General features: G+C 40.4%; 1 protein-coding gene across 1 annotated transcript; it reads right to left on the bottom strand.

Moving 5' to 3' along the window:
- Window positions 1-483: 483 nt before the first annotated feature.
- Window positions 484-14,959, bottom strand: zbtb34 (zinc finger and BTB domain containing 34). The gene is made up of 2 exons (XM_058636173.1): window positions 14,650-14,959; window positions 484-6,889 (listed from the first exon to the last, which is right to left on the bottom strand). Exons 1-2 carry the CDS (start codon window positions 14,665-14,667, stop codon window positions 5,375-5,377), a joined length of 1,533 nt encoding a protein of 510 aa, XP_058492156.1. The 5' UTR covers window positions 14,668-14,959; the 3' UTR covers window positions 484-5,374.
- Between the last annotated feature and the right edge of the window lie 2,402 nt (window positions 14,960-17,361).

Raw genomic sequence — 17,361 nt, 5'->3', positions numbered from 1 at the left:
CAGCCACTTGGCCTGTAATTGTTGCATATGTCCTACTTTCCACGTGTGTAGAGAAATAGATCATGCAGGAGGAAGCTTTATTTTTAGACAATTTTAATCAATCAAAATGTGAATATTTTTACCATCAGTGGCATTTTTTAGTTAAATTAGCCAAGTAATATTTATATTAGTTGAATTAAACAATGGCCTAGTAATGCTGAGTCGCATTACACTTCACATTTGGGTTAACCTGCACTGAAGACAAGTCTTTAAGGTTGACTTGCTATACTCTGGCTCCCTCTGGAGGCTCAACGCTGCACTCACATGAGGCGTTACTGCACCATTCTTAATGCCATACAAGCCAACTGTATAATAAACAAGATACTTAAAGGATAATTAGAACATTATGCACTCAATGGATTTAATGTGTTTTTTTTTTTATAAATTCTCATGCACAAAAACAGAAATAAATCCACTTGCGAGACTCAAAAAAGACAAACCGGAGCCAAATCAGCGTCTTTATTTTTTATAAACGCAATATTCTATTGACATTTTTCTTTTTTAATATAATAAAAAAGCAATTTACAAGCTGTAAGAACCAAAATGAAGCAGCACATAATGATTATGAGTAAAATATATAATTTGAATATATTTCCATTTCATGCTATAAAATAAAAATTCATAAATGGCATTAGATACAACATCAGCTCTAGCTAGCTTCATTTACTTCATAGTTGTACAAAACAGTAGAGTTCTGAGGTTCACAGTTGGGTTGTGAGGTTGTGTGTAGAGTGGACGAAACAAGAGTTAGGGCCTTTCTGCTGCCATGGTTCACTCCGCGCTCTCTACCGCTCCCCAAGCTTCGGCTCTGTGGAAAATATGGGCTCATTGAGACCTTGAGGCAGAATGTCTGGAAACCACTGACTGAGGACTTGTTTCCCCACCTGAAGAGAAGTGCACAATTATACTACGGACATGTTATGTTATGTCCAATGAGACCACTTAAACACTATATACCCTGAGTTCTAAGTTTTTTTTTTTTTTTTTGCCATGTCACCAAATATGAGCCAGAGACGCTATAGTGCAGGATCTAGGACGTCGTCAAAGAGACGGGGACAAGAGCTCGACTGAAAACGTCCCCTCTCGTCCTCAACAACTACAGTCTCAGTGCCTGAGGAGCTAATGGAGACCACTGAACCGCAACATGACCAACAGACAGCCCGCTCCTAAAGAGTGGCCATTATAGCCCAAAAATCCCTTTCATTATTAAAACACAGCTGAACAGTGCCACTGAGTTAGATGACTGAACTGCACACTCAGTTCTTGTGTCGCAGTCAAGTCGCTGCCACTGGATTTTTTTCAACATTGCTTTTCAAAATAAAAAAAAAAAACAAGCAACACCACTTTTTTTCATTATTATTTATATATCTCCTGAAGAGGAAGTCAACCCGTCCAAAGTTTCAGAAAACATATAAAAATAAATCAATAACAAATTGTCCTGGTCCTACTTGGATTCTCCCTGTCATTCACTTTGTGTGATATTTGACAGGCCAATTTTTCAACAGGCTTGATGATCCCCAATACACTACTTTTTTTTAAAAAAAGGTTATTGCTTTTTTCTTGTTTTTTCCTCTTTCCATAATACACAGTGGACAGAAACTGACAGAAAAGCTATGGAAGACTTAAGATTTCTTTCTAAGCCTGTATCAGTGTTCGTAAACTACCTGAAGTGAGTTTATTATAAAAGGAATAGGATGAGCTGCAATTTTCAAAAAGTAGTCTGACAGCCTTCCCTGTAAACACTTCCTTTTGATTACTTGTGGCCCATAACGCAACTCCCGTTCCTCTCAGGTGGAACCAAGAGTTGACAAAAAAGTCAATTCGAGTGTGTCAAGTTGAGCTGGTTCTGTAGATGCGGACTGTCATAGAAGTAACTATAGTTCATGAAAAGCATTGAAAATACTCCCCCCCCCCCCCCCCCCCCCCGCTCTCCATTTACCTGAAGAAATGGGAGTTGTTTACCGGTTTGGAAAGGAAAAAAAAGTGACTTATCTAAAAAAAAAAAAAAAGAAGCACCATTTTAGAGCTAAAAGTTCCTCTACCAAAATGACAGAGGCTATTACAGCTGAGTCCCTTGGGGGTAACTAATGGAAGAACGACTAGACTTCCTGGATGGCTTTAGCATACATGTACTATCAACGGAAAACTGTTAAGTGCACGAATCGATGACACAAATAAAAGAAATATCAATAATAATAATAATAAAAAATTGGCAATTTTATACAATTTCTGTTTTTGGGCAACGTGCAATTTGGCTACATTAAATGAGGGCAAGCTTCTTTTTTTTTTTATCCTCTCAGTTTATTTTATCAGCTAAACACGCGGACAGCTGTTCCCCTGTCCGATGCTTTAGAGAGAGTCGGAAGTCGTTTTGTGTTTCTCATGCATTCTCCTTCCTTCACTGAAATGTCTACAAATACAGTACGCTGCTAAGATTGTCCTCAGTGGCTGGAGAAGTCATGGGGGGTCGGGGGGGCGGGCGGGGCGATGGTCGGCCTCGTTCGATAAGTTTTCAATTGCTACAAAAAAACACTTCAACCATCAAACCGTCCCATGACAAAAGAATGACTACGTTGCATTCTCGGTGCCACTTCACTACAAATAACGCGGCCATAGTTTGTTAATCTCTGCTCAATAATCTCTCTATTCAAAGCATGTAAAAATGACAGAGGCACAAGACAAAAGTGCCAGATTCTAGCATGTAAAGCTCGTGGCAAGGCACTATGTTTAAGATGCCACTTTTGTAAAATATTCTCCCCCTCTCTCTCGCTCTCTTTTTTCTTTGTTTACATTGGCTTGAAACAATTGCACAACTTCTAAAATTGTCAGCTCCTGTATGGCTTAATATATTACACAATATATGACTTTAATGTCTAATTGTTCAAATTTTATACAAGTGATTGTTATAAGCTGGGAAACGACGTTCCTTGCGAATAGCAATGAACCTACTTTAAATGAAGGATCTGTTTTTCTTCACAAGCTCTCAATTATGCAATACAGTCAATATGTACTGTTTAAAAACCACCTTTTAGTCTTTGGTGTTTAACTCTTGGCACAAATTCTTTGTTGTCTGCAGATTGTACCCATTACTCAGAAAACGTCACGGGTTGAGAGCGTAAGACGGTTTTCGCCGAGGTCAGATCAGAGGTGGAATCTGCGCGTCGCGTCAGCAGCGGCAGGAATACGCTCCGTTTACTTAACATTCATCAAAAAGTACTTTATAGGTTGACAGTGGGTGATGATGACTAAAAAGTACACAAAAAGATAACAAAAAGCTAGCTATACCAATTTTTTTTTTTTTTGCTTTTGCAAAGTCCCCCAAACGTTGGATTGCCGTTTGAGCGAAAGTCGATGAAAGAAGACGTCGGCCGCAGCGTTCACCGGAATAAACGGGCTGCACTCCTGACTCAACATTGGACGTAAGCAACAAAACAAACTATTCTCCCACCAAAACACACAAAGTAGAGACTTATATTAAAACTATATTAAAAAAAACAATAAATCTCAGTTCATTGAATAAATTCAGCATTGATCCGACGGGACGGGACGCAAGCTTTTCTTTCACAGGTGCTTTTTAAGAAAAAGAGCACAGAATGGACTCGCCCAACTGAGCATCACGTGTGCAGATAATTCATCGGGGGCCCTTTTAAGTGCCTCCTGTATTTACTGTGAATGCAGATTCTTTTAAATCAGAACGGAAATAAAACCTATAGAAGCTAAAAAAACAAATATCCCCATCCCCGACATTTCAAATAGTATAGATAAGATACAACATCCCTGTATGCATGACTTGCAGCCAATAGTATTCACGTGTTTACAGAGTCTGTTAAAAGTCAATTTTTACTCTGATGAAAAGAGAAAAATAATCAAAATTAAGACTTAGGTTAGCATATTCTTTCTATTCCATCCACCAGCTCCCGCTCCGAACACTGAGCTCTTCACCGCCTTAACCTTAATCTAGCTACGCCACGCCTGGCGGCAGGGTTGATTAAAAAGAGGGGAACCTGTTCCACGCGTGCATTTGACTTCGCTCCATGCAGAAAACCAGTCACAGCAACAAACCAACGGCGGGACAGAATGAAAGCAGGAAAAACTAAACCGACGGCTCTTTCAAATAATGCAATAAAAACGACGTCACGATGGCTGAGATTCCTGTAGTCTTTCAGTTTGCATATTATTCAGACTAGTGTACTTTGACTCATGTGAACAGACCCAGAGCTGTTCCTACTGTGCTGAGTTGACAAAGAGGACTCTTGTCTCAGTATTAAGCTAAAAGCCAAAACCCAAGACAAACACAAATACAACAGTTCAGTATAAATCTGCCATAAGAGTATAGAGAAATATATATATATAATTTCATTGTATGGACGTAATTCATCCAACCCATGGACGATAGCATCTTAAACCACCTTGGCCAACAGACTGAGATCTCCAGTAGTGATGAGATTATAAATCCTTAAGTATTATCAGACAGCAAAAAGATATCTTAAAAGTATGCAGGGTCATTCTCTTCGTCTGCTCTCTGCATTTTAACGAAAACACACAAGCTAGCAAATTTAAAGAACTCCTAACGTAGCACCTTCTTAATAATCATTGTAACCTGGCCGATCCATGACACATCAGACAAGGACTTTGTCCCTAATCCATACAATCAGCAAGGAATATTTACCGTTAAGTATCAAGGCTTTGTGAATATTTTTTTTTTTTTTCTTTTTTTTTTTACAGGGTTTGGCAATAAAGATACTGTTCATACAAGTGATTTCAAACGGTGAATATGTGTGCCTGCTAGGTTCTTGGCTATGAGGTAGAACCTGGTGAGTTTCATTTAGGTTAAAATACTGTCTATTATATGAGTATGTAGTTGCATCATGAGGTATTGTACGGATATGTCACACGAAGCTTTGCACTGGCAGAAAAATCATTCCTTGTGAATAAGTGACCTCCTGTGGCCACGTGTGCAAAAACAGGTCAGGTAAAAAGGTGATATGACAAGCATCTTACCAGAGCTTTCACATTATCAATTATTGCAACATGCCTATATAACTCTGTAAATATGTTTTAAAAAACATTAAAAGATAAAAAGAGAAATCAACGAGGAGGTCTTGATTATTAGGACCTCCTACAAAATAGTAAGTTGTTACTCCCTTTACAGGTAAGAATCAAATCTCTATAAAGCACCCATCTCCACTTTGCATTCAATGACCAACTTTCACAAAACTGACAGAGAACCTTAATGAAAGAAATGTCCATATTAGAGGGAGCCGATTCCAAATTGAAAAAAGTCCTTTAACTTGAGTTGAAACAAACACTTCTTAAAGCTTCCTTAACCTGAAACTTAAAAATCACATCTTGATGCTTGATCCTGGTCCGGACTACATTTAGAGCTTTCCTCCATATCATTGGCGGGGGCCTCCTCTGCATATTGTGCCTCAAAGGCCATCCCCTCGGACGTATCCTCTTGGTCCTTCTGGCCAGAGCCTCCCTCGGTCCTCTCTGGAGAGTCCGTGTGATTGTTGCTCTCCGATGCGCCCATGTGTTTCTTCCGCAGATGCTGGTTCAGGGTGCCCTGAAAGGGGAAGCATTTTCCACAGATCTGACAGTGGAAGGGCTTGTTGTCCGTGTGGCCACGGATGTGGTACTCCAGCTGGTCTTTCCGCGTGTACTTCTTGCCACAGAATTTGCAAACAAACGGGGTGATTCCCATGTGCAGGCGCATGTGGCGGTCCAGGCTTCCCTTCTGATTGAAGGTCTTTCCACAGTAGATGCAAATGAGTCTCTCATTGTACGGGTACCACTGGCTACGCAGGCTGCGCTCTCGCACGTCGTTCTCAAGCCCCGTGGCGCCCACAGCTGACTCGCCGTCATCCGGCTTGGCGTGACTCAGCACGCCTGCCGGGATGGCCAGGGGCCGCTTTGACCTGGCTCGTCCACCGCGGAAGCCACTGAGCATGGAGCGCGAGGGACTGGAGCTGCTGATGTTGACGAAGCAAGGGGAGGTCAGCCCTGAGTAAGAATAAGTAGCAGGCTGGATGACAGGACAGTAAGAACCCACACTCACCGCCAACACCTGTTCTCCATCCACCAACTCCGTGTGGTAACCATCATCACCCGCTGAGGAGCTATCGGAGTAAGTGGGCCTGTCGGGCTTCTCCACCTTCACGTGCACATCCGTTACTTGCCCGTCTTTGCCAATCAGTTCCACTTGCTCCGTCTCTCCCTCCATGGGAGTGTCGTGCTCTGACACGCTGTCACTGCTGCCGCGGTCCGACTGGGCTTCCTCGTGCTGCTGTCGCCCCCGGCCCAAGCCTTGCCGGGAGTAGTAAGGGGGGGAGATCTGGGTAGGGTTTACAAAGAGGTTGCTGTCATTGACCCCGTTGCGACCAGTCTGCGAGTCGTCCTTCTCTGGACTGCAGACACCGACTGGGAGGCTGATCTTGGAGTGGATGCGCTCAAGGACTTGGGTACATTTGTCAATGATGGTCTGCATCTGCAGGAAGCTGGCAGCAGTGAGAAAACTGATGATATCCTTGAGCTGTAGGGACATGTGACCCGTGTAGCAGAACGCGAGAAGCTGTTCAAACACCTCAGGACTTTTGATGACCGAGATGGAAAGGCCACTCATGGTGCTGAGGGCTGAGTGGTCACGAAAGTAGGGCGAACTCGCTGCCAATACGGCCTTGTGGGCTCGAAACGGCTGGCCCTGAATGTGAACTATGATGTCACACAGCTTCCCTTGCAGCCGCAGCTCATTGAGCTGAGTCAGAACAGTGTTACTGAACTCCGGCACATCAAACTCGACGTAGCTGCCGTCGTCCATTTCTTGGATATGTTTCTCCAGTTTGCCGGCAACCTGATGGAAAAGGGGAAAAAACCAGAATATTAAGGTTTTTAAACACCAAAACAGTCAGCTGTTATGCATGCAATACTATGTCAAGGCCCTGCCGGCTGAGCAAGGCATCCCAATTGTGGGAAAATGAACAGCTAAACAGGAAAATAACAATGTTATGTGTTACACTGGCCACCTGCTGAGGGCAGTAAGTCAACTGGTCTACTGACATGGTGGGATTTTCCCTGATGCTGCCAATGGCAGATGCAACCATGTGTTTGGGTGAGAGAGAGAGAGAAAGACAGAGACAGAGCAGTGTTCACAAGCTCTACAATGGAAGCACACATGCAAAACAATAGGTACAGAGATCTCAATCTTATTTTAAAAAGTGTGTAAAAAAAATGAAATTATTGAGAATTTGTCAATGCATTAAAACATGTTGATCGGTGATCGGATTATTTCTTTGTTATCCAGAGCAAAGAAATTAAGAAACTACTCACATTTAAGAAGCTTAAACAATTGGAAATCTTGTTTTAATCATGAAAAATTATCAAAATAGTTGTCGATTAATTTAGTAATCGATTAATATCATCGATGAACTGTTTCAGCTCTAAATCAACAACCATATCCGTTCTGCCCCTAAAACACATGAATGAATCTGAAATTATCATTCATAGAAAGGACGTCCCATGTGTGTAATCCACCTGTATTTAAATCCGTTTAGTGGGATGAGATTTAAATCTTAATTGTTATTGACATTGACAGCAAATGCATCTTGAACATCAGTAACGCTCGAGGCCTGTCAATGATCTCAGGGCCAACCAGGCACGTCAACAGCTGTGTGTGCATAAAATACTTCACTCAGCTTTATTGAAGTGATTACACATGTTTTGTTACTCTACTTACATTGCACCCGCCTATTGTCATTGAGACACACTTGTGCACAGTATGTGAAAGTTGACAGATTTCACACTCAATTTCACCAGGAAGTCAGAAAATTGATGTCATAATTAGGCCCTCCCATGAAAATAACACCCACCCACTGATTTGACTCTGGGTCTGTTGAGGTGAATGTCACTGATTACAACAACAGTTGGCAGTGTTTGCACAGAACATATATGTGAACGCTACAGTATCACGCCACCTGCTCAACAAACATGAGAGAAGTGATATGTCCACCATTTTATACAGAACAACCAGCACCAGTTTAGCTACTGGCGACACACCCACTCCCTCTCTCCCTCGCTCCCTTTGCAGCCTCACAGCAAGTGGGTCTACATGAGACTGATGAGAGGAACCGCGCTGCTCGTATAAAATCTGTGTCTCAGGTGCGTCTCGCTGGAGGGAGCTGCGCGGCTCATTTTGGAAATAGAGCTCTTGCATATAATTTAACTGCAAGCCACAAGGGTTTCACAACAAAAAAAAGACAGTTATGGCATCTATTTCTGTCCCAAATGTCACAAACACAACAAGTCCGTTTCAAAGTAAAAGTATTGTAATGTTTCAAGTTTGTACATATTAGAGAAGCACTGAAAATCCAGTATCTATCTATCTATAAGACACGAGTATATGGTGGAACAGCACCTATTAAATGCTCAAAGTCTGCATACAGCGCTGATTATGAACTCCCCCGCGACATTCACTTCACACCAGAACCCTTTGAGCAGCTAACGAAAAAGATGGACTCATCTGATGCATCTGTGGCTGACGTTATTCCCTTAACTGCAGCACTAGAGCTGCAACTAACGATTATTTTCAGAACTGATTATTTTTTCGATTAATTGTTTGGTCCATAAAATATCAGAAAACCTTAAAAATGTTGATCGGTGTTCGTCAAACCTGGAAATGATGATGTTCTCAAATGTCTTGTTTTGTGCACAAACCAAAATGATTGACTTTTAATGATTTCTTTGTTATCCAGAGCAAAGAAATTAAGAAAATATTCCCATTTAAGAAGCTTAAACAATAGGAAATCTTGTTATAATCATGAAAAAAAGCTTCAAAGCGATTATCAAAATAGATTAATTTATTAATTGATTAATCAGCTCTATGCAGCACTAAAGCATCTTCTACTTAATTGACCACGGTGTGAATGTTTGTTCGTCTGTGTGTTGGCCAGGGCGTACCCCACCTACCGCCGCCTTTCAGCTGCCCCGTGACCCTCATTAGTTGATTAGTTGGCATTTCATTTAGTAACCGATGAATTGCTGCAGGCCTAGCTAAAACATGAACCAGTATGCACCACCACCCCAGCAATTTAGCATGATCTTCTGCACATTTAACCCCTGTCAGCACTCTAGCTGCCAAAGCATGCAAAGACACCTGTTTAACAAACCATATGTTCTCATGCTTGCATAGGAGTTGCAACACAGAGAGCATAATAATAAGGCGTGCATCACTATCATTGCACCTCTCCCTAACAATAAACTCTCATACACATCAGCGGTTGGCTGCCAGCGACATGCATACTGGATCTTGCCAAGTTGAAGGGCAGCCAAAGAATGCATGCTCAGTGCATGGTTGCACATGCACATGCTTGGCTCATGAGGGAGACCCGAAAATGTTCAAACTCGGCTGAAAAATTCCATCTGCGGCTCGTGTTCTGTGCCTGTTTGACACAGCTGCTGCGTGCGATACAAACATGATGCTTAGCTAAACCAAAGATGAGCACACAACTGTGGAAACATTACACTAAGAACTGCATACAGAGTAAAAAAAAAAAAAGAAAAAGGGGGAGAAAAAAAAGAGAGTAGAGGATAAATCAAAGTCAGCAAGTAAGCAATGTATGCTTTCTTCACCATCAGCAGCATTTCCAGAGCAGATCCAGAACAGAAATGCTTAACAAGCAAAGGTTAGAAGAGCAATTTAAAACAGATAGCTCAAAACAAGATAAAAATAGACGGTGATTCATTAAAGGGAAGGTATGATGTGAGGAACTTTGCTAGTGTTAGGAAAAAATATAATATATATTGTGGAGATGGTTAAAGCTTCCCAAGAGCTCAATATGCAGAGCTCACATAATGTATGCGTAGCCCTTGGGTGTGTTCTCTTATCTGACTTATTTGGTGGGAAATATTGGGAAAAGGGTAATTGTCATTTTTCCTTTCAGCCAACTCAATTATGCTTAACATATAGAAACAAGTTAAAGTCTTCAAAGATCTCATTATGCATCAACATCTCCATTCTCAACTCACCTATAAAAAAAACACTGAATAGAAGCCATAATTAACTAATTACATTGTGTGGAACTTAATGTACCCCATATAGGGATGGCTAACCCAGGATGAACCGGTTTTAAGATTAACCATGATTATAAATGTCATGGTAGGATTACTACAAGGTTTTCATGTACAGTACTAAACTGGACCAAAACTGTGTAACACAGAAACACAGAGGTCGCTTCTCTCTACTTTTACACTAAACATGATTTTTATGATTTATGTACACTATGGCCAAGCCTGTTCACTATTGAATTCAAGTGTTTCAATCAGGCTCTGGGCTCGGCCCCTTATCTCCAATGAAGGACAATCTTAACACTTCAGCATACCAAAGACATTTTGGACAATGCTATGCTTCAAACTCTGTGGCAACAGTTTGAGGAAGGCCCTTTTCTATTTCAACATGACTGTGGCCTCAGTGCACAAAGCCTGGACTATAAAGACATGGTTTGAGGAGTTTGGTGTAGAAGACTTTGACTGGCCTCACACTGAGCCCTGACCTCGACCCCACCAAGAAGCCTTGGGATGAACTGGAACAGAGATTGCGAGCCTGGCCTTCTCTTCCAACATCAGTGTGACACAAATTCACATAGTTAGCTGTTATAGCTGCAAAAGGGGGGGCAACTCCATATTATAGGACGGAATATGTATTTGAATACATCAGTACAGTCCCTGTTGGTGCAATGGTCATAGTGTATATTGCTAAAGCCAAACGTAATTGTATAAATAAATTAACAGTTCAACATGCAATATATCACCATCAGTTATAGGCTACTTAGTTTTTAAACTGTAGGCCTAATGTTTAGCTACTTAAAAATAAGTTCTAATGGTTCACATATAAATCTAATGATTGTGTGGCTATAGTATTTTATTTGATTTTTTATTTATAGTGAGTGAATAAAACAAAATGCCCAGTTTTTCCTTCCATTGTGTAAATAATAATGAATTTTCCTTTCACAATAATTGTGACACTAAAATCCCTAATTCCATAGTTCTTAGTGAAAGCCAAATGCCAAAGATTATAGAAATGGCCAAGTGTAATACAAAATTAGGCATAAAATTCATGAAGAAGACAAAATAAGCAGTATATATATGTTCTGAAATGCTGGGATGCATCGCTGCTAAAAAAAGAAAAGAATCAGATTCAAAATTCCCTCCAGCATTCTGAAATGAGACCTCCAAGCACTGACATCACTTTTCTGTGGGTTGTCATAAAACATCTGTGTCACTCATCATTTCAAACTCAGTAACACACATCAGATCCCAGGTAACCAGAACCACGTGTCCAGCTTTGCCAATACGGACAAGCTATATTTCATCAGCATGTAACCTAAGCTTAAAGGTACTGTAAATGCTGTTAACTGAAACACAACACATGTCCAAAACCAGGCAACTAACGCAGCATATCACAAAAACACCCACACTGTGTACAAGCAGAACAGCTTGGCACAAAGACCACTTTGAGGCTATAACTTACTTTTATTTACATAAATTATTAATCTGTTCATTACTCTTTTCATTTAATCGATTAGTTGTTTGGTCCATAAAGACTCAAGATAATGTTGTAAAATATTGATTCTCAAAATGATGACGTTCTCAAATGTCCCGTGTTGTCTTCAAAACCAAATTATCTCATTTTAATTCATTTTTTGTTAAATGGAGCAAAGAAATGATTTATTATTTGAAGCATGAATATTAATCTATATATAATTGCAAGGCCTTACTTTAGTGAGGTACCTACACACAGACCCAGTCAACAAAATGTGTTTTAAAAAAAAACAAAGGTCATAATTTCTTTCTGTGTTTCGGTTTCTGTTTTCGGCCAAGTCTTTCCTGATTTTCGGTTTTCGGTTTCAACCAACAATTTCCATTCCCATGCATCCCTAGGACAGACTTGAGAACGTCTAATGAACATTTTACAGATCTGAAAAAGGTCCTATTTGTTTGTACAATTCCAGCAGTGAACATTTGCCTATTTGAATATGTTTAATGTCACATCATCCACAACAACCATGTTGATTAGGTGTGTACCAGTCAGAGGCAAAACCTCAGAATGTGCAATTAATGTGCAATATATATATTTGCATATAAACTTGAAATTTGTGTTTGGTTGATTATTTATTTGTTGTAACAATGCTTCTTGGTGATAACTCCGATACCGTTGGAAAGCCTGTTTATTTTGCTGTTAAATGTGTATGTGTATGTGTGCTGTGTATATAGTTCCACATGCTACTGGGGGCCCCTGCTTGTTGAATGAATAAATTGTTAAATTGCCAATATTTGCCAAACACCAAATCAACCCACAAAATACACCTATACATATACATATACATATATATATATATATATATATATATATATATATATATATATATATATAGGTGTATTTTGTGGGTTGATTTGGTGTTTTGCTATATATATATATATATATATATATATATATATATATATAGCACAAAAAACATATCTGGTGTGCATAACCCTTGAGTTTTGTGAAATGTCTATTTGTTTTAACAAGAGTTTGGTTTTTTTCTTTGTGTTTCTGTCACTGAAATGAGGGTAACTACTTTAAAGGAAACCTCCAGAGCAACATTACTCTGACTCTGCCCTGCAAAACTGGTGCTTTCATGCTGCAGACTCCTGCATTGTCTACAGTCAACTCTGACAAATTTACTACCTCTTGTTTGCAGCATGGACAGTGCAATTAAAAACGACCACTAATTATCTAGGATAACATCCTGCGTCGTTGTATTCTCAATTAGAGTCACTCTGCACTGAGCACACATTGCAAGTGCAGTTGGCAGAGATCCAGTTGATGGCTTTAAAACAGGTTTTATTACCTCCAAATGGTCAGGATTTGCATAAGGAGGAACAGAGGTTTAGTTAAGTACCCGACATTTGCTGTTGAAATACAGGAAAAGAAGTTTCTGATGTTGAGTCAGACTTTGGCGTCTTGCTCAGTTAAATGTCCTACACTTTCCTAAGTTACACTGATTCAGAGAAAATAGATCATTATCATTATAGTTGAACATTGTCGTGAGCACAACACAGAAATTAAAGATAACAGCAGGTGGGAAAAACCTTCTTTTCACAACACCTGCTACAGAAATTGCAAACTTAACCTCTTAAATACCAGATCATTACAACAGACCTTACAAATGTTGCTATTATGGGGGGCGGTTCAGGTCAATTTCTACACCTAGCATCTCATTACAGCTGGTGATCGAAAACAATTCAGTTTACAACTTTTCCCAAGCAGGAAACAGGACTATAAAAAGGGAAAGTTGAATGGGTACAAAACCATAATGCCTACTCATGCGAAAGTCTAAATTGTTTTGGCTCAACTCTGTTCTGACATGCCTTATAGTTAAAATATTTGGAATGGTTTCAGATGCAGTTGTCCACGAGTAACGTGTGTTTTTGGTTTTAAACTGAGTCGTTAATGCAGCAAAACTGGATGTCACAGGATTATGGTGCTACACAAAGGGCTCGGTGACCGAGATGAACCCAGGTGTACTGAATAACCTGCCATGTCCCTGCACTTCGTCCTTATCTGTCGTAACATGGCACACACTGCTTTACATATACATTAACCGCTACCAAGAGCATTCCAAATATTGGTATCTCGGGACTGCAAGACATGTGAAAACGGTTCTGACACCGGAACACTCAAGGTGACCTCATGGCATCCACTAATCCCCGACTGATCATCAATTCAAGTTTAGATTGTTTACAGTAGTACTGTATCTAATTAATAAAAATAAGAAATAGACTGCTATTATCAGGTTCTCGCACAGTGACTGCGTCTTATGACACCGACACGGTGCAAGAACATTGCGGGACACTGTTGTGTAAGCATTGGTCTTCAAGTGTGTCTCCGCAAAACGTAGACAGTAAAGGCAAAGTTAGTCAAATACTTTCGTTAGCCATTGATTTTTGAGGAGGGCGGGGGGGTCTATGTAGCGGATCGGCTAATATAAGCGTTAGCATCGTCATCTCGCCTGCTTACTTTCTGTTATGATGTCTCAATTATTTCCTCATTCATACGGCAACTAAAACGGATTTAAATTAAGGTTGAAGCCTTGCATCGACCCCCCCAAGGCCGAAACGCCCAACTATGCAGCAGTACACTAGCACCAGCTATGATTGCTAGCGCAGTCTCAAATCATACAATCTTTATAATAAGAAAAATGGTTCATTTTCACACAGACTTTCACTCCTTCACATCCCGTGGCTAAGCAACGGGCTTGGACACAGTTTTCACGACTCTACGAAACCTCAACGACACCGCAGAGTTGTGTCGCTAAGTTCCAACGTCGAACGAGGGTACAAACTATGTCGGCTGTCATGTGAAATTGCTCCCATAGCAGGCTAAGCTAGCTAGCCGCCGCTAGCAACCTTTCCCATATGAGACGGGGCTACGTAGCGGCTAATGCTAACTAGCAGCTGGTGGCTAGCGCACGACTGTAGACCGCACTTTCGCCTTCGCTTCCACCGCAAGAGCGAAGACACCGAAGACACGTTACGGTCACAATCATTGGCAACATCAAAGTGCACCAAACTCACCGTCTTCCAGGTTAACATTGAACCGTGTCCATTCCCCTCGGTAGTTCGCTAACACTACAGCCAGGCCTCCCCCCCTCTTCAGTCCAGATGTGTCAGACAGTTGCTGCTGCAATTTTTGCATCAACAGGAAGTGTTCTTTTGGCTCTTTGCATTCAGGCTATCAGTGTGTTTTGCAGCCGCCCCTCCCTAGTTCACGGACTCAGACATCTTGTTCTTCCTATACGTCGTGGTTGTGCGTGCGCAAAAATAAGTGCAAAGTAGCCCACAGCCGCTTTCCAAATTGTTGTGAGCAGATGACATAATAGTGAACACTCTTATCTTGTGACTATAGCCCAGTTACTGTAGCACACACTGGAGGTTAGTCACGTCTACTATCTGTTTTTAACACTGACAGTGGGAGGCAGCGTTTAAGTGCGACGCGTGCGTTTATTTGGTGCATTCCACTACTATTTTTTTCAGTGTTTACTGTAACACGTTTGACACTTTGGGCACTGCATACTGGCCCATCTATGCACCTGGCGTGCGCACAGGAGGGGGGCGAGGGGGCAGAGTGTTTTCTGAAGGGAAAAAAAAGTCGATTCCCCCCCTTTTCTTTTTCTTGCACACATTGGGAGACTGGGAAATTGAAATCTTTCTATATCACGCAACAAAGGTTTGTGTTAGAGAGAAAAAAAAATACAAATACATACATATATACTGTAAATATATAGAAATAACACATGGAACGTGTCATGATAGGGCTGGGCAGTATGGCCTCAATTGTTTTCATAAATCACCTCACTTGTCAAAGCAGAATCTTTCACTTTTTATGAGAATTACAGCAGTTAGAAATGACTCCGATATTAGAAATCAACTACACCCCCAGAAATGAAGGAATTAGCATATTATATATACAATAAAAACGACCTCATATGAACCCATGTTGACCATAAAGACAGAAGAAAACCATGTCTTATTAATCTTATTAATTCAACATATTTTTTTTATATATGTATATATATATACACACACATATGTACATATGTTGTTTGTGTGTAGTGTTTGTGCTCTTAAGTGATGTTCCACAGTGTGAGGTAAGTAAAACATGAAACTCAATGATATGTTTGCACAATGCATAAACATTATATCTATATTGTATTTTTATACAGCTAACTGCAGAATACTATGTTTCCCTTACTGTTGAGATCATGTCAAAGGGATTTCTATGATTGTTGATATTTAGACTTAGACTACTGTCCACGTGTCGATCAGTGAAGATAACCTTCGTCCCCAAATATTCAACTCTGCATCAACACAAAAAGGTCAATTGATTTTTAACAAAATCAGACTCACTCCATCATAAACATTTTTTTTTTAATTATTACACATAAATCTGATTATTATTTGATGCATTTCATGACAGTTGTTGTTTTCCCTTCATGAACTCAAAATGAATTCATTCAGTTCTAATATATGCCACAAAGGGGCGCCAGAGACTAAATAGACAATGAAACCTCAGCCTTTCCAGCCCCACTCTTCCTTCCTTTTCATGAGAACGCACAACTCTGTGGAGGAATATGTTCTCCCATTCATCCAAGAAAACTACACAAATAACACAGTGGGACAATTCTGTGAGTGTAACCTTGATGCAGGATCTCCAGAAAACATAAATTTTGCTTTATGCTGTTTGGCCGGATCCTTGAATAAAATCTTAAGTACAGTAATTGTAATTACTTCAAAGCACTTTTTGAAATCTGGACTTGCAGAAACATACATATAATATATATAGATTGATAGTTAGACAATATTGTGACCCCTCCTAACTTATATTCACTCACAGTTTATAGCTGCTTGTATCCCTAGTTTTTAAAAATGGTGTTTTACTTGTTATGTTATGTTTTCCTGTTGGTAAAATGGACAAGGTAAAGTCTTGTCTGCTGTCTTCTATTGGTAGCACCTTATCTGCAGTACTTGTGGAGGAATGAATGTGTGCTGTGTGTGTTTCTTTTTTTTTCCCTATTAAGTGTGAGTGACACGTTGGCAGCTCAGGTGAATATCTGACCTAATCTGTGCGCAGGTGGGTGATGAACACAGAGAAAGAAATCGCTTTGTCATTGCACGTGCTACTTGTTAAACAAGTCAATCCTCTGTCCTCTTTTTTTTTGTTGTTGTTTCTTTCCTCGGGAGATTGATGCATAACTGTAGCCAAGGCATCGTGATTAGAGATGGCTCCGTTGATCCGCAGGAATGATTATGGCATTGATAACATTTCAAACAAACTCCAAATCAAAGGGTTTCCTGTTGGAGTTGTAATCTTTTCTGAAACAAGGCTTTGTTTGCTCAGCGGCATTCGGTTGACCAGGAATGATTTGGCCGGGTAGGCTAATGGGGCTGGTTTGGAGTGGTACAGCAGCAGGGATCATATAGGGGCTCCAGGTGGTGTGGCCTGGGGCTCTGATGGGGCTGCTCCTTTTTAATCCCAGATGACATTGCAAAATCTCCAAAACCCCCCCCTCGCCCTTGTATAAGACTGTATAGGAGCAGATGATTTGTTTAAAAAGCATATCAAGTATCAAACTGAGCAAATAAGGAGTATTTTATGTTAAACCTGAGACAGGGTTTATTATGCTTCAATTGAAAGATAGGTATTTATTATGTGTGTGATGCATCTAAAGTGTGCAAATCTGCACCTCTCTAACCATAGTTGTGCATGATGATGCTAAATGAGCGCTC

Source organism: Solea solea, chromosome 8, assembly GCF_958295425.1.
Source record: "Solea solea chromosome 8, fSolSol10.1, whole genome shotgun sequence".
In the NCBI taxonomy this organism is placed as follows: Eukaryota; Metazoa; Chordata; class Actinopteri; order Pleuronectiformes; family Soleidae; genus Solea; species Solea solea.
The sequence above is the reverse complement of the archived record's forward strand: the minus strand, read 5'-3'. Positions and strand labels throughout refer to the sequence as shown.